Consider the following 24,076-nt stretch of genomic DNA (forward strand, 5'->3'; position numbering starts at 1 on the left):
ACAGAACTGTTAACTGTGTCCTAATGCCATAGCTGTATTTTAGATAGCCTGTTCTCAGTTTTGCAGTCACAAGAAAGATTCCAGCTCCTTCTGTGAGGTATTCCATCACTGTTTATTTTCTGTCTTTGTGACTAAGTCTGAAGCTGAGGTCAAGTTTGTATTATTAGTGAATCTCCTTTTTTTCCTAATTACACAAACAGTTAATCATTTTTTTGCCTGGTTGATTTCTGTTGGATCATGATAATGCAATGTCAGATGAATTGAGTCACCTGTAAGAGGAGTGAGATGTGGGATGAATGTAATAATTTATTTTCAACAGTCTGGTAACTTTTAACTTGAATAGTTCTTGCTTGTAAAATTTGTTTTCTCACAGAATTTGTTTTTCAGACAGCTATATTCAAGGGTTATGTAGCTGTTGTTTATTTTTTTGAGGTGGTTCTTAAAACAGTAACTGCTCGTGCGTTTTACTTTTGTAGTGTTTGCTATGCTTTTGCTTATAGCCTCAGCTTGAAGCCTTTCGGTAAAGCTAGATACATCTGAATGGAGTGTAGTGAAGCATATATATTGGGAGTGCCTTATGGTGGCTCTAACTTCAGTGACAGTCATCTCTTAACATTGCTGTTTCACTTGGCAGTTGTGTACTGAGGTGAGACAGGTTTCCTGTGAACTAAGAGATGGTTGAATTTAGAATGAGGAATGGCAGTGTAGTGACAGCGCCGTACTAATTTGAAACAGGAAAAGAGCTTCATGTTGTCTTCAAATGAAAACAAGCATAGGGAGAAGAGCTAAAAAGCACTTTTTTGTAGGAATATTTCTTTTTCATGCTTCTGTAAGACAATGGGTTGCTCTGGGCAACCATTGTATTACATGAAGTCATTGCATGCTTATTGGCAATTTAAAAACATAAGTTTGAATTAGAGCAGTGCTACGTGACTTGGTCTTCATTTTGCAGTGAACATCTATGTGAATATTTTGGCTTGCCAAACACACTGACTGAACATAAGGTCTAGTTGCTGGCACAATCTCACAGATACCAGTTCACCCTATATTGTTGCCTACACAGATTTTATTCACTATGTAACTGCTATCGTTGTATTTAAATATGTATATGTATGGCTAACTATATCATTCCTGTAAAATTCTGTAATTGTTGTAAAACTGAAAATATGGATGAAGCGTTATATGTATGGAATGTCATTATAATTTTGGTATGACACAAAAGGTTCCATTAAGAATGACAAGTATCAAAAATCTGTTCTATTAAATACGGACCTCTTTCAGGAAAATGTCTTTTTCATAGTGGGACTGTTATCCATTATTTCACTTTAAAAAAAAATAAAAAAAATAACAGCCTGACGCTTTAGGCCAAGCAACTGGCAGTTTAAAAATAGCCCTTTCCATTCACTTGTTTATGTATCTAAGCCAGTTTATGTATCTAAACATTGGTGTAGTTTTTTCTCTCAAAGCAGTATTTTTTCCAGTGGTTAGCATAAACATTTAAAATGAATGTAAGTTGAATGTAACTGGGTGTCAGGAGAACCTAAGAGTAATGTGTTGTCCAGCACGTTTAGGAAGTGTCATTGGTAATCACCTGGAACTGGTGAAACACAGGAACTGGTAGGTCTGTAGGCTCAGGTAGAGAGAGATGGGAGAATAAAGAGAGAAGACATTTTTGTCCCTTGAAATAAGATTGAATGCTAGATGTTAATTGGGGAAATCAGATGTGTTTTCAAGGACAGTCCTCATGAAAAGATTTGGAATACAGGTTGAAATATACATCTTAAGTATAAAAAGGGCTCTGTCTTCCCAACTTCTCTTTACTTCTTTTCCTTCCTTTCTGTTTTATTATCAACATTTTGTCTAATGTTTTACTGCGATGTCAATTATGTTTCCTTTAGTGGTGTCCTTCCGTTTTTTGACATTGATCCAGAGCCCTTTACTGCTTAGTGGCATAGGGTTACTGCAATTTCCTACCCCTGTGCCTTTTATTTTTCTCAAGGGATAGCCATTCCAAGGCTTAACATAATGAATTTCTAGCATAGATCTCCAGTGAAAATGTGAACCAGAATTCTCCCGTATCTTAACTAAAGGAGCAGTTGCTGAATGCCTCAGTAATGGAACTGGCATTTTTCTGAACAGATTAGTTGGTGTGTGTTCGTTTATATAAGCCAATTTTAATAGATAATTATAAATTTAAATTGATTTCAATTTGAAAATTAATGATCAGTATGTGCATGTGGGAGGAAAGCAAGCCATGTATTTCCACTTCTGGGCTAAAATTGGACAAGATTTTAATTTGTTCTATATTTACGTGCCAACAACACTTTTTTGAGCTGAAATGTATGGTCTGTGTCTGCCCCTGGATAAAGCACCTTACATGTATGGGTTTTCACTACATTCAGAAATGCTTTGTTTCCTGACAGTTCTGTGTAAACAGGAAAAAAAAAAAGCTGTGTGACATATTTCATTTTATGTGCCTTATAGTAAGTCCTGAAATTTGGAAGTATGATATATATATATATTTATATATATATATATATTTTTTTTTTCAGTAGTTTCAAGTGCTACTAATGCCCCTCAGGGGTGATACAGAAGCATGTTAAATGAGTGTTTTTAGACATTCAATTATATTTAACCACAGCAACCACTGTGTTGAAGATGCATGTCCAAAGTAATATCAAACAGTTAACAGGTATCAACTGGGTTGTACGTGTTAAATTGTTAGTCAGGAAGTGGTTTCAGGCTGCATGTGAAGTATGTGAGAAACTTCAAAGGAATTATCCATCCTCCCTTTCTCTTCCCAAGAGCAATAACTGTCTGTTAAAATATGTTGATTGGAAATAACTGCTTATCATGTATAATGTGGCTAAAGTTTAAAATTTTAGTGGATGGGAATACAAAATTAGAACAAAATGTGATCACTGAACAACAAAGCACGTGAAACATCACATGTAACTAACAAAGTAATATCTCCAGATACATGTGCTCAGCTGACTTATTCTCAGCTAATTACTGTTCTTTGAAGGGGAAGAAAAAGTAAAAATAATAATCCATCCTGGTCTGTTTTATCCTTGTTTTCTAATTTTTCACTTGTATCATACAAATGTATCTGTAATCACATAACAAACAAGATCTCTTATATGAAGACAGCTAACTCTCTCTCCCTATTTTTTTTTCCTCCTTGGCTTCAATATTGTGACAAAGCAATAGCAAAAGATATGTAGCTTGCCAGTTGTTCCTACATATTTACCGTCTTTCTCATAACTTGTATGTGATTGAGAGATACTCCTTCAGCCAGTGGCCACAATGAAAATTTTGATAGAGTTTAAGAATGTAGAGACAAAAGAAGTAGACAGGAGTTTGAGAGACAATGTAAAAAGGGCCTGTTGAGCAAAAAAAATGCATTTGGATTTCTTTGGCAACATAATGCATTCTTTTGAATGCATTAAAATTAAAAGTGAGGGAACGAAGGTATAAAAATTAAACTACTAGGAGAATGTAGGCGCCATCTATATGAAAGGAGAAAGAAAAGAGGTGGGCTGATAGTGCTTCAGATACCCCGAGACTCATCTTATTCCCTTGCAGTATGATGTATAAGTTAAACCCACTCTTGGTCTGATGTGAGTAGGTGTTGAATGAGAACTCATATAAATGATTTCCCTGAATCATAGAAACCTATTTTTAAGAAGTAGTATTTTCTGTATTTGGTTTCTTGAATAACAGTGTTCTTTGAGAAACAGAAAAAAATGAACTATGTTATTGTATAACATGTACCTTAATGGTTTACTGTTAGAGTATGGGTAATTACAAAAAATAAACCAGGTTTTCCTCTGGTAAAGACTGGTACATCAGTGCTTTTGCCTCAGATGAGCATTTAGCCTTCTGAAGTTCTCTCCAGTGTGCACTAATTTTCAGAAAAACTATGTACCTTTTCAGAACTAAGAAGAAAATATAATACACAAAGAGGGTTCATCAGATGAAATGGATATGCTGAACTACAATCTTTTAGATATTTTGGGTATTTGTTAAGGTAATATCCTTAAATGGTGGGGAATAGTTGCAGTATTTTTAGGTGTGCTTTTGTATGTTTGTTGGTTTGTTTTTAACCCAAGGAAACTGAAGAGTAATTATATATATATATATGTATTCTTATAGACAAGCCAGCCTTAATGAAGAAGCTGAGAAATATTATGAAATGGCAGCAGGATTAAGACCTAATGTAAGTACCTTCTCAATGATATCTATTACGTAAACTGATGAATGTGCTGTAGTGCTGAACTGTTTATGCTGAGGAGGGACTTCGTGCTGGAACGTTTGATTTCTTGGCCTGTATCATATATGGTCAATTATAGGGTAGTCAGATAAAGTCATGCATTGGCTAGACCAATCAGTACACTTTCATGTTATCTTAGTGTAGTATTCCAGCAACAAGTCATACTTGGCTCACATATTTGAAAAAAAGATTTATAGATTTAGATTTATTTATCTACTTTTAAACGTGTCAAGTTTGGAAAGCTCTCCTAATTCCATCTATTTTCGCTAGTAACAAGATAATGAAAGGCTATTCTGTGATCTACTATTTAAGGCATTTTAAATAATACATTTATGCCTTTTTTTCTGTCAGGAACTTGTGGAAAATGTTGTTGTTCAACAGACTTAAAGATGGTTTAAAGAAATGCTTATTCCTTGAAGTAAAGAAAGTAAATGCTGAAGTAAAGAAAAAAAATGCTTATTCCTTGAAGTAAAGTGAAGTAAAGAAATGCTTATTCCTTGAAGTAAAGAAATGCTTATTCCTTGAAGTGGAAATATGTAGGAATATATGAGCGCCCTGTTAAAAAAAAATAAAGTTCATTACCAATTTTATTGCATCAGGAACTAAAGGAATAAAATATTTTCTTTTTACCGTTTATTACTCAATGTTATATTTCTTTTCAATTACCTTTGGACTTTGGGAGGAAACACCACTCATGGATATAAATGGGGCAGAAATTATTTTTAAACCCTCATACTTTGTCTATTGAAGGTATCAAGTACAGAACACATTCTTGTTGTGAAATTCTATAGTGCTTAATTTGAAAATAGGTTAGCATTTTCGTTTAAAAAAATGGCAAAAGAATACAGTCTTAAAACTAAAGAATTTTGGTGCCTAATACCCCAAACTAACACTAGCTAAAACTCAAAATAAGCTAACAAAATACAAAAAAATAAAGTAACCTATTCATATGAAACTTTCATTTTCACAGTCTCTTTAAAAACAAAACAAAACAAAAACACACAAACCAACTCCAAAATCTATGTATTCCTTTAATTTGTATTTTGTGAAATTACATTTTAGACCAAAAGATAGCAACTGTCTATTAACTTAGATATTTATTGAATCAGCACTTGTTTAGCTTGACTCTCCAGTTCATTGCACACACCATTAGCACCACTGTACTGTGGAAGTCAACAGAAGGGTAAAGCTCAGTGTATCCTCTTAAGCATTTCAGTTCAGAGCAATGGCATGCTTTTGAAGCACATCTCACAGACATCTCCACTTACTGCACTCTGGTTCTCATCACTTAGTAGTATATGAATGGGATTAGTTGTATATGAATGGGATTTCTGTGAGAGGAAACTAAACGAGAAGATGCATCCAGTATACATGTACCCCAGCAGCTAATAGGGATAGCCCAGAGGAAGTCCAAATTAAAACCAATGAAACACACATTTCATGGCCAAGGATACCTTAGCATCCAAATGTTTTCCTTTCTATTGTGCTATGCCACTTGTTAGTATAGAGATATCTGTCTAAGACAAATTTCATAGAAGGTTATGAAGCTATGTCTGAATAATCTTTTGTTGGCTGTAGGTATTTTTCATATTGAAAGCAAAATGTGATTTTAACATTTAATTGTTTTGATTTATAAGAACATTATCATCTTGCATAAGAGTGTGTTATTTTACTGGTAGTATAAAATACATGTATTTTGGAGGTAGGGTGATAGCCTCCTTCTTGGCATATCATTCCTCCTTGGAATGATAAACATCCCACCATCCCACCATTCCTTGTTTGCTGGTAAGGGTCTATTTTTCCTTTTGTCAACTGTGAGGGTTCTTTAGTGTTTTTTTTTTTTTCCTTTTTTTCTTTTTAATGTAAAAAATGTAACACATTTTCTCCAAGCATTCTTGGAAACAAGGTCAGCCTTGCTTGTAATTCTTAGTTCATTATTCTACCTTAAAATAATTGTTCTCTGTTTAGAAATAGTTTTATCTTAGCATCTAAATACTATTAGTTAATCAGAAGAAAAGTTAAATCTTGCTTTTTAAGTTTAAATCTAACAGGAACTCCTGTTGAGTTTCCTTTAAGAAGGAATTCACTTTTATCTTCAAGGTGCTAAAGCATAACTCTGTGGCTAACCATAATATGCATACGTTTCATGACTTCTCATAAATAATAATTACAATGGTGCAGAGTGGACAAGATGTGTCAGTTTTCATTGCCAGCATCAACTGTTAGGAGAAGATTGTACAAGGGCAGTATCTCAAGAATGAAAGTCAAATGGGTAAAAGGGTAAAAGAAATCACTCAAACGAGGTTTTCTAGGTAGTAAGTAATATAAAGCAGATGTGACAATAGAGTTCCTGGTCTTTCCAAGGCAGAGTAGAATTCAAATTGGCTGGCCATAGTAAAATCCTGTGTGCTCAATTGCAATGTGTATACTGGAAAATTAAATGTGTCCGGGACTAGTCTCTAGTGTCAGGCCAATCAGCTTCTCACAGTGCATACAGATACTGTCTGAGAGACTGCAGTGGCCCAGTCCAGAGCTGTGTAGGAGCCATTTTTATGTATTGAAAATGTAGATAATAGATTTCTAATGGCCTGGAATGTTCCCTGCCCACAGTGTAATTTGTTATTTTGGATACAGCCCTTGTATTTTCTCAGTGCCTTATGAAAAATCAACAAAATGATGTGAGTCAAGATCTTAAAGAAATATCTTAATTTCAAGTAAAATATATTACTGAAGGATTTTTTTTTTTATGTATCACTAATAGTCTGAAACCATTTATTTGTACAGAATTCAAATACTAGATGTATGAATGCAATATAATACACAGATGTATGCATACAAAATTCCATATGTATACATACATATATATACATTTGCGTGCATCTGTTTAATATTAGTTGCCAAGAGATCTGTTTTTACATTCCCTCACAGTGAAAATACTGCAGCATCTTTGAAGCCTCATTCCATGCAATGGGTCAGCCTTGTTCCTAGAACAATGAAGTGGTAAAAGTGTCTGTTTTACAAGTCTTCCTCCTTCGTGTGCTTGAGATAGAACCTGTTGAATCTGGTGAATGAAACTTCTCTGAAACATGCAAGCCATTTTTTTTAAGAAAGCAAACATCACATAGATTATTATGTTGTTGTAGTATTGGTGGTAATTAATTCATCATTGAATTAATTCTGATAGGACTGAAAAATACTGAAAATACTATTTATTCTCTGTGAAAAGCCATATTACAATGAATAAAGTGTTTGCCAAAATGCTATAACTGGTAAAGGAACTGCTGAACACAGCACAGGTGAATTTATATATGTATATACACACTTCCTGAACATCTTTGCTTTTGGACACTCCTTCATTTTACAAAGTGTAAAAGAATTATAACACTTTGGTATAACAGCAGCAGCAGCTGAAATGCAGTTTGGGTACAAAATTAAAAACAAATCTAGCTAGTGCTATTGAGGGTTTAGACCTAGACATTCTCTCAATAATGTTTGTGATTGGCCGTATTTACAGTAGATGTTTATTTATCCTCTATGAAAGTAATTTCCAGTCAAATTTCAGAAGAGCGGTACTTTCTGTAGAATATAGTACTTCTGTGAAAAAGAGAATTGATTTTCTTAATCTTCACTGAAGAGGCAAGCATTCTCAAAGTTGTCTATTTATTTCCAAGTAGACTTCACAAAGTTGAGTTTCCCCTGGGGAGCTAAGGAGGAATCCAGGAAGAAATTCAGAGAATGAGTCTACTTTTATTTGCTATGAATCACTTCTTCCAGGGCTCTCTTTTCCTCCTTCGACTCCATAGGTAACCTAGAGAGATTATTTTCCCTAGTGCCTGGATCTTTTTTGAATATTTTCTGAAAAATGCATTCCCACTGCGTGTGTTTACCATGGTCAAAACAAAATCATTTTAGAGCATTGAGAAGCCCATATGTGTTCATTCTAGCAGTGTTGGCTTGGATGTATGTTTACCATGTTAGTCTAATTTTAACAAATGCAATTACATGAAGAAATGAAAGTGCAGGTTTCTTAAACAGCAAGACGTATGCAGTGATTATTCTGAGTGGGAGTATTGCTGAGGAAAGTCTGTACTCAGAGATGGTTTCTAGGTGCTCTTCATCTTGTAATGTTCATAAATCAGGCAATTGTTTTAACAAGTTGTTAGGCACTCTGTAATGTGAGCTTTATGCTCCCTTTGTTGTGGAAAAATCAGTCACGCAGAAACTGTCTTTAAACTACCATTCTTTACAAGAATGTGAGATACTGACTTAAGCTCCAGCTGTTATTGAACTTTTAAGACATCATTTGTGTAATGGAAATTCATTTCTAATTTTTTAAGTCTGAACTTGAAGCAACCAATCCTTAAAAGATGCTCTAGAACCCCTACATATGGCCAATGGCTCTTGAGAAGAAAAGGCACTTTGAAGTGTGACCTCAAGAGTATTAAATGAAAGAGAGCTCACCAGAGCCTTAAGACTTTGAGCCAGCATTTTGAGCTGATTGGCTTAGAAACATTCCTCAAGGAGATGCCATGACCTGCAAGTCACTGCCATCCCAACCACATATTAATGCTGCTTGCAGTCTGGAGTTCATGACAGCTTTAAGCCCCATATCATCGGCACATTGTTAGAAACAGCTGTTTCCACTCTACCACTTCAAAAGGGCTTGATTAAATGTCTTACTGTAACAACATACATAAAGACACACACATAGAATGAGGGGGAAAAGAGAAATGTACCTATAAGCAAAATAAATATAATTTCAACTAGATGGTTTAATCATAGTGTGGTGGACTAAACTATTTCTTGACTTGAATGGTTTATGTAGTCAGTTAACACAATATCATATTAAAAAGCAGTTGCTACAAGTGCTTACTTTTTCCCCCCAATGCTGGAATACAGATTTAGTGTCAAAGGCTCCAGTTTACAATAAGCTCTACCTCAAAGTGTCCAACAGTTTAAAGAAGGACACTAGTGATTTCCAGATAATTGAGTATATGCTTTTATAGCCTTCTTATAGATAAAATGCTTTTGGTGCCTTGTATGGCATATATCCTTTTATTTATGGCAAGACCTCAAAAAATAAATAGCCTTCCTAGAGTGCATATATCTTAAAATCCAACATCTATCTTGAAATGTATGTGACCAAATCCTGCTTTATCATGACTTTCTTCCTTCGGAGTTTCAGTTCCAAATTTCCTTATTTGACTTTCTCCTGAATGTTTAGTAATTCTGTTATTTAGCTTGGGTAAATGTGAAAAGATGGCTTTAATGTATTTAAGCAGTATCATTAACCAGTATGCTGTTTTCACCAAGGTGAATTTTCATAAAGTTCTTAAGAGCTCCTGCTATGTTAGTTCTGCTGGTGATGGTAGGCAGATTGTTTAGCATTGATTCTTGAACTGTCTGCAGCTGATCCTCAACTGGTACGGCACTATTCAGCACTTCACCAGCTCCGGTCTTCTCCTTGTGCTGCTCCAGGGATACTGCAAATCCCTCACCAGCAATGGATCCATTGCTCCAGCAGCTCATTTAAGAAAATCTACCTAGTACCTGTAATCCAAACCAAAATGGGTTGTCTTGTCATAGTACTCAGCAGCATGGTACAGATAAAGCAGTCATGGTCATCTACAGAAACAATACATATTTGATTTTTATACCACAGATTATTACCAATAAAACATAAAATGACATAAGCATAAACATAAAATGGCTTGGGTTGGAAGAGGCCTTAAAGACCACCCCGTTCCAACCTGCTGCCATGGGCAGGGACACCTCCCACCAGACTAGGTTTCTCAAAGCCCCATCCAACCTGGCCTGGAACACTTCCGCGGTTGGGGTATCCAGAGATTCTGTGGGCAACCTGATCCAGTTCCTCACCACCCTCATTGTGAAGAACTTCTTCCTAATATCTAAATTTACCCTCTTTTAGTTTAAGGCTATTACTCCTTGTCCTATGACTACTCTCCCTGACAAAGAGTCCTTCCACAGCTTTCCTTAAGGTCCCCCCTTAGGCCTTATAGCGGCCTTCAGGAAGGCTCCCCAATAGGCTCCCCTTCAGTAAGGTCTCCCCAGAGCCTTCTCTTCTCCAGGCTGGACAACCCCAACTCCCTCAGCCTGTCTTCATAGAGAGAGATGCTCCAGCCCCATGATAATCCTCTTGGCCTTCATGTGGACTTGCTCCAGCAGGTCCATGTCGGTCTTATGCTGGGGGCCTTGAGGCTGAGAGCAGTACTCTACATTGGGTCTCAGAAGACTCATGACAATTTTCAGCTAAGAATCCTTGTTCTAAAATGTTCTTCTGTTTGTTTACTTCCTTATTCAAAGTAATGACAACACAGTCATCTTTTATTTTCAAATATTGATGCCATGGAATGAGCACAGGGTCCTATTTTTAAATAGCTCGTGTCAGGCATTGACTTGTGCCTGCTTTTACAGGAAATACTAAAGTGAGCCATATAGGGCAGATGTAGCTTCTGTTGGTTGCCTGCCTGCCTCTGAGCTGCCCCTTTGCTCAGGGCTGCAGAGCTTTCCCCTCACAGCACTAGTTTTGCTAAGCCTCGCATTGTTTAAAGCTTCCTCTCAAGCATGCCAAGCTTTCTGCCTCAGTGATATGAATAGCTGTGGACTCCTTCCAGTGCAGCAACAGTCTTGGCCTCCTGAAAATTACTCCTTTCTTCTTTCCTGTTGAAGGTGTGAGGAATAAGAAAACTTCCCAGGATCCAGTTCTTCCTCTCTTCCTGCTCTGTTGCTTTCTGAAGACTGAATCGATTGTTATAGGGCATGCAAAACTTTTAGAGACTAAAAAGTGTCCCACAGCTTCCCTAATGAGAAGATAGGCATGACTGATGGGAACCATGCTTCCAGATGGCACACTTAATGGTTTGTCTTTGGACAGTTAAAGGGGTGGGAGGCTTAAGCATCAATCAGCTTCACTGGGACAAGAGACAGTGGAACACCCTGAGAGGAAAGAGGATACCACTCTCTGATGTCAAAAGCATAAGAGAGCACTTTCTGTTTACTGCAAATTGGGTGGAATGTCCCCTTTGACAGAAAAAAGACTGCGTCCAAGATTTGATATCAGAATAGTTATGACATATTTCAGCCTGCCTAGCAGAAGGTAGAAAGGGGCTTCACCGTTTACGTAGAATTAGCAATGCTTCTCCATGTAAGGAGCTTATCAGTGCATATTCTCTCTTTGATCCTCATGAGATGGAAAGCTTTTTAAATGTAGTTTGGGATCTGGGCCCAAATTTTTGTTGGTGGTGATGGTGCTTCACCCATTACAGGTCCTTACACTCAACTCATTTTTTTTGTCTGTGGCTAAGTGCAAGGCAGGTACGTTGCCTTTATCCAGTTACTGGGAGGAGATTGTGTTTTTTCTTTTGAACAAAACTTACAATTACATTTGTTCACGGTCCTCTTAAATATTTTATAGATGCATTGCATTTTTTCATTGTGCACAATTGTCAGCAGCTTCGACAGTCTTCTGAATCTTAAAGTATTCTTACTTTAGCAGACATTGTTGTCTCCCATCTTTTTTCTTTTCTTTTTTTTTTTTTTTTTTAAAAAAGGCAAATTTAAAAAAAAAAAAACACCAACATAAAAAAAACAAACACATAGCATTTCTCATCCGAATGATCTCTGTCAGGGGACAAAGAAAGAACATGGGCTATTGGATTGGGGATATTTACCTGTAATACTGAAGCACAATATCAGGATGATTTGTATAATTTGAAAACTAACTTACTCAGCTGTGGAAAACACTAAATTTCCTTTGGGAAATACATGAAATGTTTTACAGCCTTATCACAGAATACTCTATGTGCATTTTCTCATGCATGCTGCTAGCAGCTCTGTGAAAACAAAGATTGAGTGTACTTTTGGGTGATTATGGAATACTTAAATCTGGTTCTAGATATTATCCATCATAGTGTAAGATGCATGGGAGGAAGCTGGAAATCATGTCATTGTTAGCTTCTGTCTTATAAGAGTTAGGTAATAGGAAGTACTTTTGTACTCTTTTCTTCTGGTTATACAAGCAGTTTAACATGTGAATATCTGAGATCAATTGGCCCACTCAGTGTATTGGGTGAACTTGGGAATTATAATAAAAATGTCTTTATGTTGCTTTTTATTTCTCATGAAGAATAACTTGTTTGACATCGATATCATTATACATACTTATAAGCATTTTGTCTGCATGAGTTCTGAACGATTGAAGTGAAAATCTGTATGAGATTTTTCTGCTTACATTGGATTTCTGTAGCACCACTGACTTTTTTAAAGTTACTTCTCTGTTTCTCCCATGTGAGAGGTAAATTGGGGTCTGTAGTTCCTGGTTTCTTCAAGTAAAATTATGTAAACTACTATCAACTCATCTTAATGTAAAGTTTTTCAAACAGCAAGCTTGCATACCCAGAAATACCCCACAAAGTAAGTTAAAATCTCGTTGTCATGGTAATTTGGAGTACTTTTCATTTTTAGCTATGAAAATGTTTGCAGATTTCCCATAAATATTAGTCCTTATACAGTCTAATTATTGCCATAATACATTTTCTGAGTCATTCATCTTTGTGAACTGTAAAATATATAGACATGCTTTTCTTTAACAAGGGAAAGAAGTGTTGGAAATAAGCAACTGTATATTAACTCCTCTTTTCTAATTTCATTAACCTTTACCAATTCATTAAGTCATCAAATACTCTTACCATGAACTGTTGAAACAGTAATTTTGTGCTTAACATTTAATTTGAGAGAAATTCTGATGATTCATGTGCTATTCACTTAGGATCTAGGTTGTATAACGTTTTCAGTACATCTGGTGGCAGTCTCTTTTGCGGCTCAGAGCTGCTGGTAGTCTTTTCTTTGCAAACAAACAAACAAAAAAACACACCAGTGTTTTGTTTTATGCATGTATCTTCCATTGTAACCTCTGTTGCCCTCTGTACTCAAAATTTTAATCTAAGTGTACAACATGTAAAAAACCATGTTACCACAAAAATTATGCAAATTTATTATTAGTTCAGTAATGTTTTTCTGAAGTTAATCACCCAGGTGTTAAGGTATAGGCGGTGTTTTTTTTTCCAGGCAGCTACCTAGATGCATAACATTGTTCTTGAGATCATTGATCTCAAGGGATGGTTGTAATTCTCAGTTGATAGGTTGTAAATTCTCCAAAGAGAAGAAGTTCTCATACCAAATAATACTTGAACCATTTTCTTGTCAAGACCCTGATTCAGAAGTTGTCTAGGTCTGTGCCTTAGTTAGCTTGAATGCTTTTCTCACATTTATAAAGCAAATTCTTTTTATGCTTTTATGCGCATTTTCATTATGCAAATATGAAGCCTTTTTCTGGTATGTAGATACATTTGGTTCACCATCAAAATTACTTGAAGAAAAAACGATGTGCAACAGCTACACCTGTCTCTTGGAGGTCAAAGTAGTTTCATCTAGTGTTTCATCCACATCCTTCTCGACAAATAACTTTTCTATGGTTACTTTTCAGTATGAGAATAACAGTGTAGTGATTGTGCTCATACTCAACTTCAAAACTTCATTTACAGAATAATTCAAAAAGTAGATTTGTGAAACTAACTAATAGGATGTCACAGCCTAGAATTGTAGGATTGATTTAAATAAAAGGATTCATCACAGTTTGAGATGATGGGAGACAGTAGTTTGTAAAGATACAGTCTTTGCTGAAATTACGGAATTAAAAATGATACATCACAGATAGACCTGTGCACTTGATTGTGATTCACAGGCTTATAGTGATATAGCGGGGGGTACTATGCTGCCTTCATCAATTCCTGGAGAGAGCAAGATTGGCTTTGCCTTGTAAATGTAGCCCTCGGTGTCAATCAAAAATAAAGTGCAATGAAATATAGAACTCACAGCAGTAGATTAGCATTTCAGAAATTAAACCATCTGTTTGAACTCAATTAAAAGAGAATCCAGCAAGGTTTTTCCTAATAGAGTATTCTAGTACTAATTCTGGAAACAATGCAATGAATTTATTATGCAATTAGAACTGATAAGGAACTGATTTTAATGCTCATTAAATAAACTCAGCAGTACTACATTCTCAGTAGGATGTTTTGCAATAAATAACTTCTTAATTTTCTTCCTAGTATATAATTCTGATGTATCTCTTATTCTAGGAAGGATATTTAGTTGTGGGTTGCTTTATCCTATTTGGCTTATTTTCCCCACAAGTTCTGGAGAACTCGCGTTTCTGTTTCATGAGGTGGTTTTGATGCAACTGCTTTTGTTTTTTCCTCCTCATAGCATACATAAGTGATTGTCTAGGGAAAAATGCCCAACAATAGGACTGTTTTGTGTCTGAGATTTGCCTGTGAACAATTTTGCAGACTGTCAGGAAGGAGACAGGTGGGAGTTTGCAACCTGATGTCATTTTCTTGTAATTTGTCATTAAAAGTAACTTCAATACCAGTCTGAATTATTTTTCCCTGGAAAAGTTACAGTCGAGATATCTGCTAAGGAGAAGGCACAGTAAGGATGGGTAGATTTTAGTTTCCCCCAAAGAATAGTCACTTTCTCTTGAGGCATTCTGGAGTACTGTACATTGATCAACTCTGCATGTTGTGTTTACATGGATTTTGTTTACCACAGTTAGTTTTACTGGAGAGCAAGTACACATTCAAGTGTACCTACCCTTTTGAAACATATCTTCCATTTAATGAACAGCTTTGTTACTAAGCTGAGGCAGTTTTACTAATTCTTCAGGTGCTCCAGTAAAGATTGTCTTCCTGTAACATTAAGTAACTTTAATATGACATTATGATTTGTAACGGTGCCAGTTGCCTCAGTGTCTGGCTGCCTTAAACTTGTTGAAAATGATTGCAGCATGAAAGAAAATAGAAATCTTTTCCAATATAACAACAACAGTAAAAAAGAAAAAAATACAATAAAAAAAAAATAAAATCCATATGAAGGTTTGTTGTATAACTCTTAGGTACCATGGGGTGAATGATTGATGTATTTATAGTGGAGCTATCTTGTGGAAGGTTACTGTGACCTGGTAGTTCTCTGCATTATTTCTTCACATTGTGACTGCTTTAAAATACTCATAATTATCTGATTTACTTTTATCATATTTAAAAGATCAACACACAACCCTTCATTAATTCTTTTTGAAAAAATCTGTTTAATAATCACATTGATTGAGTTTCTTGCTAATTAATTCACAAGTTGGTTATTTTACTAATAACAGAGAAACGAAATACTTTCTGATGGCATTTCTTCTCCACTCCAGTCTGTGAAGGACTTTCCCCGGGGCAGTTTGGAACAAGCAGCTGCTTTCATTGAGTAATATCTGACATTGAATTTCAGGGGCAGGCATTGAACTATGATTCTAGGTGCTATTTCTGCAAATATATTAGTTGTCTGTCCTCCTGTGCTTTAATAAATAAATACTTAAACATTTTTATAATAGGAATATAATATTTGCCATGTTGTTTACATTTCTTAATGGAGTTTGAAGAATGCGGAAAGCTTGTGTTCACTAAACAGCAGTTATTGGCATATGCATTATTAAGAGCAAACTTCCAGAATAGTATGTGTAGGTCCACCACTGGTCTTTTTGATGTTACTTACAAAGCACTGCAAATATACATGTCATGGATTAGATATAGCAAATAAGGCTGCTTTCGCAGAAAGTAGCTCTATTTTTTAACAAGTCACAATATTGTAAAAGCCTAGCAAGTGATTAGTGTCCAGTGGTCTCACTATTAGCAATCAAAAGACTGTATTTTAGAAACGATGGTCTTAAAATCTTTTAGCTACAAGAATCAAAATTAAATCCTAGTGTTTACCCTGGAAGTTAATAATTTTAATATGTACTGTAGATTTAATTGCTAAATAGTATATAGGGAACACCTGCAGGTTACTGGCTGCCAAAAAGTAAGTCATGAATTCATATGAATTATATGGAACAGTGTAATTCAGGATTTTTGAAAGGACCTATAGTGTGTGCCTCTTTTCTCAGCTACTCTCACGTTCTTGTGGATAAAACTAAAGTCAAGACAGAGTGTGAGCAAATCCTTTTTGCTCTATATAACAGGCATGAAAGTGATGGGAGCCAGATAAAGGGGACAAAAGGGAAGAAAAAAGATATGCAACCTTGTTCATGAACATTTTTTCAGACTTTTTCAGTTCTGTCAACTGTCTAAAGAAAAACATAGTTCAGTGAGCAATACATCATCTCAAGAGGTTTTTTGTTTTGTTTGCTTGTTTGTTTTTTAATTTATTTGCAAAGTTACAGAGTTCATTTTCATTTGTAAAATTGCCTTGGTAACATTTTGACGTGCTAAAGTTGCATTTATTTGAACAATTTGAAAATACCTTCATATACTGTTGATAAAACATGCTATCAACACTGTATCACTTCAAGAAATAGACTTCAATTGTACTTTCCTGCCAATGAAATTATTACTAGCAGACGAAAAACGTGGTCTTCTTTTTTTCCTTGTTGCCTTGGGAAAGTTAGTCAAAAGAAACCGTTTCTACAAAGTTCATCCTAAAACATGCTGCAATGCCTAACAATCTCCTTATACATGTTGTTTTTCTTTTCCTTTTTTTCCAGTTTTTGTAATGCTTTAATATAACATTAAAAAAAAAAAAAAATTCTTTAAGCTGTCTTAATAGTAAATATGCCTGTTATAACCCTTAAATAAATTTTTGAGATTCTCTTTCCTTGTGCTTAAAGCAAATCTATCAAGTTGCATACAATGGTTTACACTCTGTGTCTGAAAGCTTTACTCTATAATGGCAAATACCTAAATACTGAACGGCAAATACCTAAATAAAAGTACTGAAAACATACAGCAATATTCATATTAATCAAGTTCTTAAGTGTTTAATTCAGCTGACTGCACTTGTCAGCCAAAGGTGCAAAGCCTTGTTTGACACAACATTTTATCCAAACATCTTGAGTCAAAATCGTGGAAAACTTGTGATTTTGAGATTCCTTTAATTAGGACTAAAGTAGAGCTTAATTAAATTTTCGAGGCCAGAAATGAGCTCCTTTTCCTTCTGAAATTTTGGTAGTTGGCTATTCTACTCAAAAATGGAAGTTATAATGTAATACTTCGTGTGACTGTGAGTAGTATCTTGAAAAACTATGCAAAGTTCCCTGAGGACCGATGTATTTGATCAATATCTGGGCAAAAATAGATGTATGATGCATTTGTTCTCAGCAGTCATTTTTGTTTTCCAGGAACACTTTATTGGATTGATCGATTTATTTATTTGTTTGTTTATTTTTTTGTGAAAAGAAAAAGCTGGCATGAAAAAGCTGAACTTTTTTTTTTTTTTTTCCCTCCGAAAAGCTGGCAGCATGCACAGAGATAGTGAAACCTAAAGCATTTTAGAGATCAGATGATCTCTACACTGGAGTGTTCCCTGAGGATTAGCCAGTTTGATTGTGTTAATAAGGACAGCTATTCTAATCTGCCCTGTGTTTGTGCCACTGGGTAAAGTAGGGTATATTCTTTGTTTTAACACTTGGCATTTCTTTTAAATTAGCAGTGGTTTATCTGTCTTTAAACAGTAACACAAAGCTATCTATTTTTCTTTTTTCCTAGGTTTAGCAAGAAAGTGCATGCAAAAGTACATATTTACTAACATATTTAACTCCATTTAAAAATACCTTTACTTTTTCTTAATAGGACAAATTTCTGTTACTGAAAGATTTTAAACAATTTCTGTTTGTCAGTATGGTAGTACAGATGACATTTCTGTTCAGCAAGTTTCTGACTTGCTGAGAACAGACTTTCTAATTAGCACACAGGGTACTCGTGTGAGATAAGGTAAAGGAGTTGTTAAATGTTTTATGCCATAATCATAGCTGTGTATTAAAATGATCAAATTGCAGGCATCAGAGCACAGTTGGATTTCTATAAACAAAAATTAAGTCATCTGATGATTTTTTTTTATGAAATCATACAGTGCTAGGAAAAATGGGTAAGATTATCATATTCCAGACTGATGAGAACATTTATTCTGGAAAGCTACAAAGTTTAATTAGAAACATTTTGAGGCCTGGAGTTATTTATTTATTTATTTATTTATTTTTAATATAACCATAATATTAAATACTCATAATGTATGTTCCTGTTTAGTTTTTATTACGGAAAAACAAGTATGTTATCCAAAAATGTCCATCGCTGTTTCTATATAAACTGAGAGTGATTACTAGGAGTTTTTTTAAGCATAAATCAAAGCAATGGATGCATGGCCATTGATAAAAAATCTAGATATACTGAAATTACAAATGTACACTTTCATGGGACTTTTAAAGCTGCCACGGTGATCTGCAACCTTTACCAGCTGTAACAAAGGCTTTTGTTAACCTGCCCATTTATAAAATGGTATACTCTGAATTTATATAAAGGCCAATGGTAGGTAGCTTTTCAGCAAAAAGATGCAACATACATCTCCATACACTTGTTTAGTTTTGGATAGCTATGTTTTTAAAACTTGGAGTATTCTATGGAATTTAATATGAAGAAAACATGGAGTGAAAAAATCTCCATTGGCTGCAGAAAATTGACGATAAAATGCCCCATATTGATGTGATAATTTGAGAAACAAACTAGACCAGCTGATGTTCCTCCTTGTGCCAAGTCTAGAATTCTTCTGCAACTCACAACTGTGGGTTTCCTTACTGATATTGATGACTAGGAAGGGGAGCAATCCTTCATTTTCCAGTTTGGGGTTTTAGGTATAAATATCTTGGAGCTTTTGATTTTAGACAGGAAAGTCTACAGTGTTCAAAAGCACACAAGACTAGATCCTTACAGACAATTGCCTTATATTCTCTCATTGCACCAGACACGTAAAAGCATCATCTGCTTTGAATGTCCAGATGAAAATGTCCAAATGTAAAAATAAATAAAGATAGAAGCAGAACAACAAAACAAAACAAAACAAAAATATATGACCTAGCGTTTATGTAGTACCATCAGTTGGTAAGGTGACCAAGTGATGGCCTTTACTTTTGCCTTATTACCTTGGTACATTATCCTGATTTGAGGCTGTTGCATAAATGTTATTCAACAGAAACTGTGCATTTTTCCTATCTGCTTTTTTTTTGTGTATGTGTGCTTTGTTTTTTGATGTCCTTATTTTTTTCTTGAGGGTGTTCATCTTTTCATTTGGAGATTAATAACTTGCCACTTTGGTGAACTAAATATGACTAGAATATGAAATAAAGACTATATATTTAAAGGAATATCAGTAAATTACTAAGGCTGTTCTCTGTCAGAGTTACTATCAATGTAATACTCTCAAACCCGATGACTAAATCCAAGGATCCACTCCCCTCTAGGGCCCAGGCTTGCTGTTAGTTAGATTTATGTAGCTATGTATGTTAGTTAACCTCACAGTAATTAGATTGGGATGCAGGCTCCCTTTACAGCAGAGATGTTTAGGTCCATTTCTGACTAATGCAACTGTGGAAACTGTGCTCTTCAGAATATTTACTCAAATTAGTACTTGCAGGGAGAATGTTTTTCTCTCCATTTCTCATCTTCGCTATTTAAGCTGAAAGCTGTTGTTGACACAGAAGCATATTTGCAGAAATTGTTCACGGGCAAACTTGCAATTAAGTGTGCACTTAACTGTCGTAAAGGAGGAGTTGCATAGCATTCTTTCATTTTATGAGAGAGTTTGCAAAGAAGCTGATGTTTTTATTTTACAATAGAACTGAGTGCTTTGCAGTCTGGGCTGATGATGCAGGAAATCTCCCTCAACTATGAATTTTATACATTTTCATTCTCTTTGATCCATAACATTTTGCCATACATTCTGTCATCTTCTTCCAGAATGCTTTTTCCACTAAGCTATCTCTTCTTAGACTATTTACTATTGTCATCTCAGACAGCTTACTGGAGATAGGTGTTTTAGTTGTGATTTATGTGCTGTTTGGAACAAAATACCAGAGGGAGCATATGCAAACTGCAGTTCTTAAGAGATAAAGCAGCATAGAGAACCAGGTAGAAAATATGAATCTCTGGAAGCAATAACTGGCACTTGGCTTGTCTGGCAACAGTAGCTCACTCCTATGAAAAGTTCTACTTCTATGTGTAACTCTGTCTCTATAATTTTATAGTAGAGAGTAAGATCCAGTTGGAAGCCACTATCTCTATATACCTCTCCCCTTCCTCTCCTTCCCCCCCCACACTTTAGAATAGTATGCTTACATCTTGGGCAACCCTTAGGTCATGGTTTTTACTTGGATGTTTTGAGGTCTGTCAAAAGTGCCACCCATTAAATTATGCGTTTTTCACAGTTATCTTTAGCAATAAAAAAAAATGTTGACATTTTGATTGCTTCAGAAACTACTATGTTGTGCTATAGCAATAACACCAGTAATAAAAGTTCAAGTAAAAACTCTTGCCATCACTGTAACAGGATAAAAAAGGTATTACAACACATTGTGACATGGCCACTGATAAGATGAAACAGTCCACCATACTTTGCTTTCATACATAGTGATCCATTCTACAACTAATACTGTGATGCTTCACTACTCAGCCATTATTGTATCACCTATGTATCTTCACTTATCAAAGAGAAATATCTTAATTCTTCTTTTCACACAAAAGTGCTGGAATTAAATGTTCATGTGACATTGTGTCTTTAAGTATAAACTTTACTCAACAAGAACATTTAAGAGAATAAGGGTCCTTAATTGCACTGTTAAAACAAAACACTTAACCTGTGTATTTCTGATGGGTTGGCCATGCTGATTACAGTTTTCATTAGAGTCCTGGGTTTGTTTTGAAACATCTACAAGATCGTGTACTACAGTAATTCACTAAGAGCAAGAGGAATGTTGGCAACATCTTTTCAGTGACCTTATAAAATGGCTAAGTGAGAAGTAGCTTGCAGTTTTTATTCTACTGGAGTATAAGCTGGCATGGTTTTCATTAAAATTACCTGAGCAGCAACAAAATGTATTTCCATTTCAGAATCTGTCACTGTGGCTTCCGTGGTGTCAAGCAAAGAAGGTCATTTTAAGCAGAACTTTGGGGAAAAGAATTTCAGATTTCAGTGCTTGTGTTTGGGCTGTTCTTTGGTCATACTTGCCACGCAAAAGCTGTTTTTGAACTAGACTCTGTTTCTGTATTTGTTTTTCTCTCCATAAATTCTTAGGCATATATAGGAGTAGACTTCTTTTTGGGAGTGTTGTTCTGATATGACATTAGGTATACATGGAGCCAGAGATTATGAACAAGATACTAGTTCATCAACTGTGTTGGAAAGATTCTTTGTGTTGTTGGGTCCAATATGGTACTTGGTTACATTAGTGTAATCCTGAAGTACTACACAGATTATTTTGAATTATTTGAGGGTTCCAAATGCATTTTAGAAAATAATTTAATTCGTGTATTTTATTTTATTTTATTGGTGGTATGGAGAAAGTTTGAAAGAACTGTCATCAATGTAAACCAAAAACACCTCAGGCAACTGAGTTCATGCCTTTTGTTATTTTGTTATTCATTACTTACACTGCCATTCCAAAACACACTAAGGAAACAAGCACACCACAACAAAAATGCTAATAAAGAGAATAATTTCCAATAAACCATAAAAGATAGCATTTATAACCCTGATAGAATTGCCAGTCAGCTTTTCTGATGTAAAGCATCTGTCTCCAAAAGGAAATGAAAGAAGGCCTGTTCCTCCTTTCAAGTCTCTGAAGTAGTAGGTGGTGTCATTTGTTATACAGTGCTACAAGTCCCCAGTTATTGCACTGGTAGCTGCTGGCTGCCTTTGTTCACGTACTGAAAAGTTTCATCAGCTGTCTTTAATAAAAGAAAATACATGTGAAGAAAAACTATAGCAAATGTCTTTTGCTCTCTATCCTCAGACCATCATTTATAGCTATCAGGGAGTGATGACGCTGATGTGTAATCCTTCTGTCGCCCAAAATTCTTGCGACTGTTACAATATGCCATAGGTACTAGGATGGCTGATGCCCTAAAAAGTCAAGGAGCAGTCTTTCAGCTATCCTGTGGACTTCCTCCTCCGAAACATGAAGGAGTTGGTGTGAACTTGTAGGATTACTTGAAATGAATTTTCACTGCAATGGATACATTTTCCTAGAGCATTAATGGCCTAAAATTTGCTGTCTCCAGAAAGTCAGGAATAATAAGTATAAGTTGAAAATTTTCACATTTATTTAAAAGGTTTATTTTTTTTTTCTATATAATTTTGTTGCTTGCTCTAGTGAAATGGTGTATTAATTTAAAGACATGATGGCAGAAGAGTTCTCTTAGCTAGGTGTACAGTCTTAAATATATGACTTTCTTTAGAGTACTTGATTAGTACCACACACATACAATATCTTCAGGGATGTGCGAAGGAAGTGGAGGGGAATTCTGGAATCCATATTAGAAAACTATGTTACTTCTCACACAATAAGTTTATGAATGTTATAAAATTAGAAATGAGCATATTTTAATGTGTCTTATTTAATACAAGTTTTTCTAGGTTTAAGTTTTTTAGTTCTTATCCTGTTGTAATCTTTGTCTAGCTACATATATCTGCACAGAATTATATTTTGAAAGAGAAAACAGTACTATGTCAATGACTGAACTCTTGAAAAAAGCTGTTTGATTCACAAACTCTAGTCAGACAGATGACTAAAAAATTAGTGAGTATGGACCATCCTACTTATGCTAATGTACAGAAAATTCTCTCAAAAAAATCTCCTATCTAAAATTAAACTAATAAAAATGTTGATATTTAGACAGCCATCCATTTGCAGTGAAGCTGTTTGCCTATCATTCTTCACTTGCATCATTTCAATTAGCACTCAGAACTTCTGTAATTAAGGAGTATATTATTCCATTATAAAATAGTGTGTACTACTGACACCGCTATGAGGAAACTATGGTAATGTGGCTGCTGGTATGTGTTGTCTGTAGCAAAGATTACATTTCAAGGGCTTACTTTTCCTTCTTTATGTGGAATATGACTGAAGAAGAAAGTTTGGAGAGTATTTAACTCAGACATTCTTCATAAAATCCATCTGGGGATTTTGGGTTTTGCTTTTTTTTTTTTTTTTTTTTGTTCTGTTTTATAGTAGAAGGCAGTATCTGAGTTGGGGTGAGGGCAGGGAGTTAATCTGTCAGAGTTAAGCAAGAAAAGTTAAATCTAAAACTAACATCTTCATATTTGACTGCATTAGCATTATGAGGTTTACAATAGGGAGGGTTGAACTCATTTTATTTTGCCTAATTCTGAAACTCCAGAAACCATGTGTTCTGAAAAATTGTTGCATTGCTCTCCTTATCAGTTTTTATGATTTATATCTTAATAGGTGAAAAGAAGCAGGAAGAAAGGTGAAAAAATATGAAATATCCATAGAACATAAAAGTAAAGTATTTTCTGAGCACATTTCCACTGCAAAATTTAGGTTTGGGGCATGAGTTACAGTTTTTTTTTTGTTTGTTTTGTTTTGTTTTGTTTTGTTTTGTTTTTTGAAGCTTGAACAAGAAGAATAAGAATTTAATTTGCTAGTGGATAGGTTTGGAACATAGGTAAGTCTTCTTCATCCAGACGACTTCCCATTACCACATTAGTCTGGGAGATTATCCCTAGTGAATATGTCATTGGCCTTCTACCTACCATATTTTCCTGAAGTTATTTTCAGTGAAGGAATTGTAGAGCATTTCTCAACTTACTCCTAATAGTGTAAAGCTGATTTTGTATGTGGCTTCACGTTTTGAGTACTGCAATTTGATCAGAAAACTGGTGAGTGCTGTCTTATCC

General features: G+C 35.1%; 1 protein-coding gene across 3 annotated transcripts in view; it reads left to right on the forward strand.

Moving 5' to 3' along the window:
* Positions 1–24,076, forward strand: part of TMTC2 (transmembrane O-mannosyltransferase targeting cadherins 2) — a 256,087-nt gene that overhangs the window by 228,075 nt on the left and 3,936 nt on the right. Inside the window, exons 11-12 of one of the 3 annotated variants that reach the window (XM_084505626.1) lie at positions 4,156–4,219; positions 4,625–4,843. The exons of 1 other annotated variant lie outside the window; for it this stretch is intronic. In XM_084505626.1, the coding sequence (XP_084361752.1) occupies positions 4,156–4,219; positions 4,625–4,660 (100 nt within the window). In that variant the 3' untranslated portion in view covers positions 4,661–4,843. Of the gene's footprint in view, positions 1–4,155; positions 4,220–4,624; positions 4,844–24,076 lie in introns of those variants that run through there. One more of the 3 variants, XM_084505628.1, reaches the window with a different exon arrangement.

This window comes from Aythya ferina, assembly GCF_964211825.1.
Source record: "Aythya ferina genome assembly, chromosome: 1".
In the NCBI taxonomy this organism is placed as follows: Eukaryota; Metazoa; Chordata; class Aves; order Anseriformes; family Anatidae; genus Aythya; species Aythya ferina.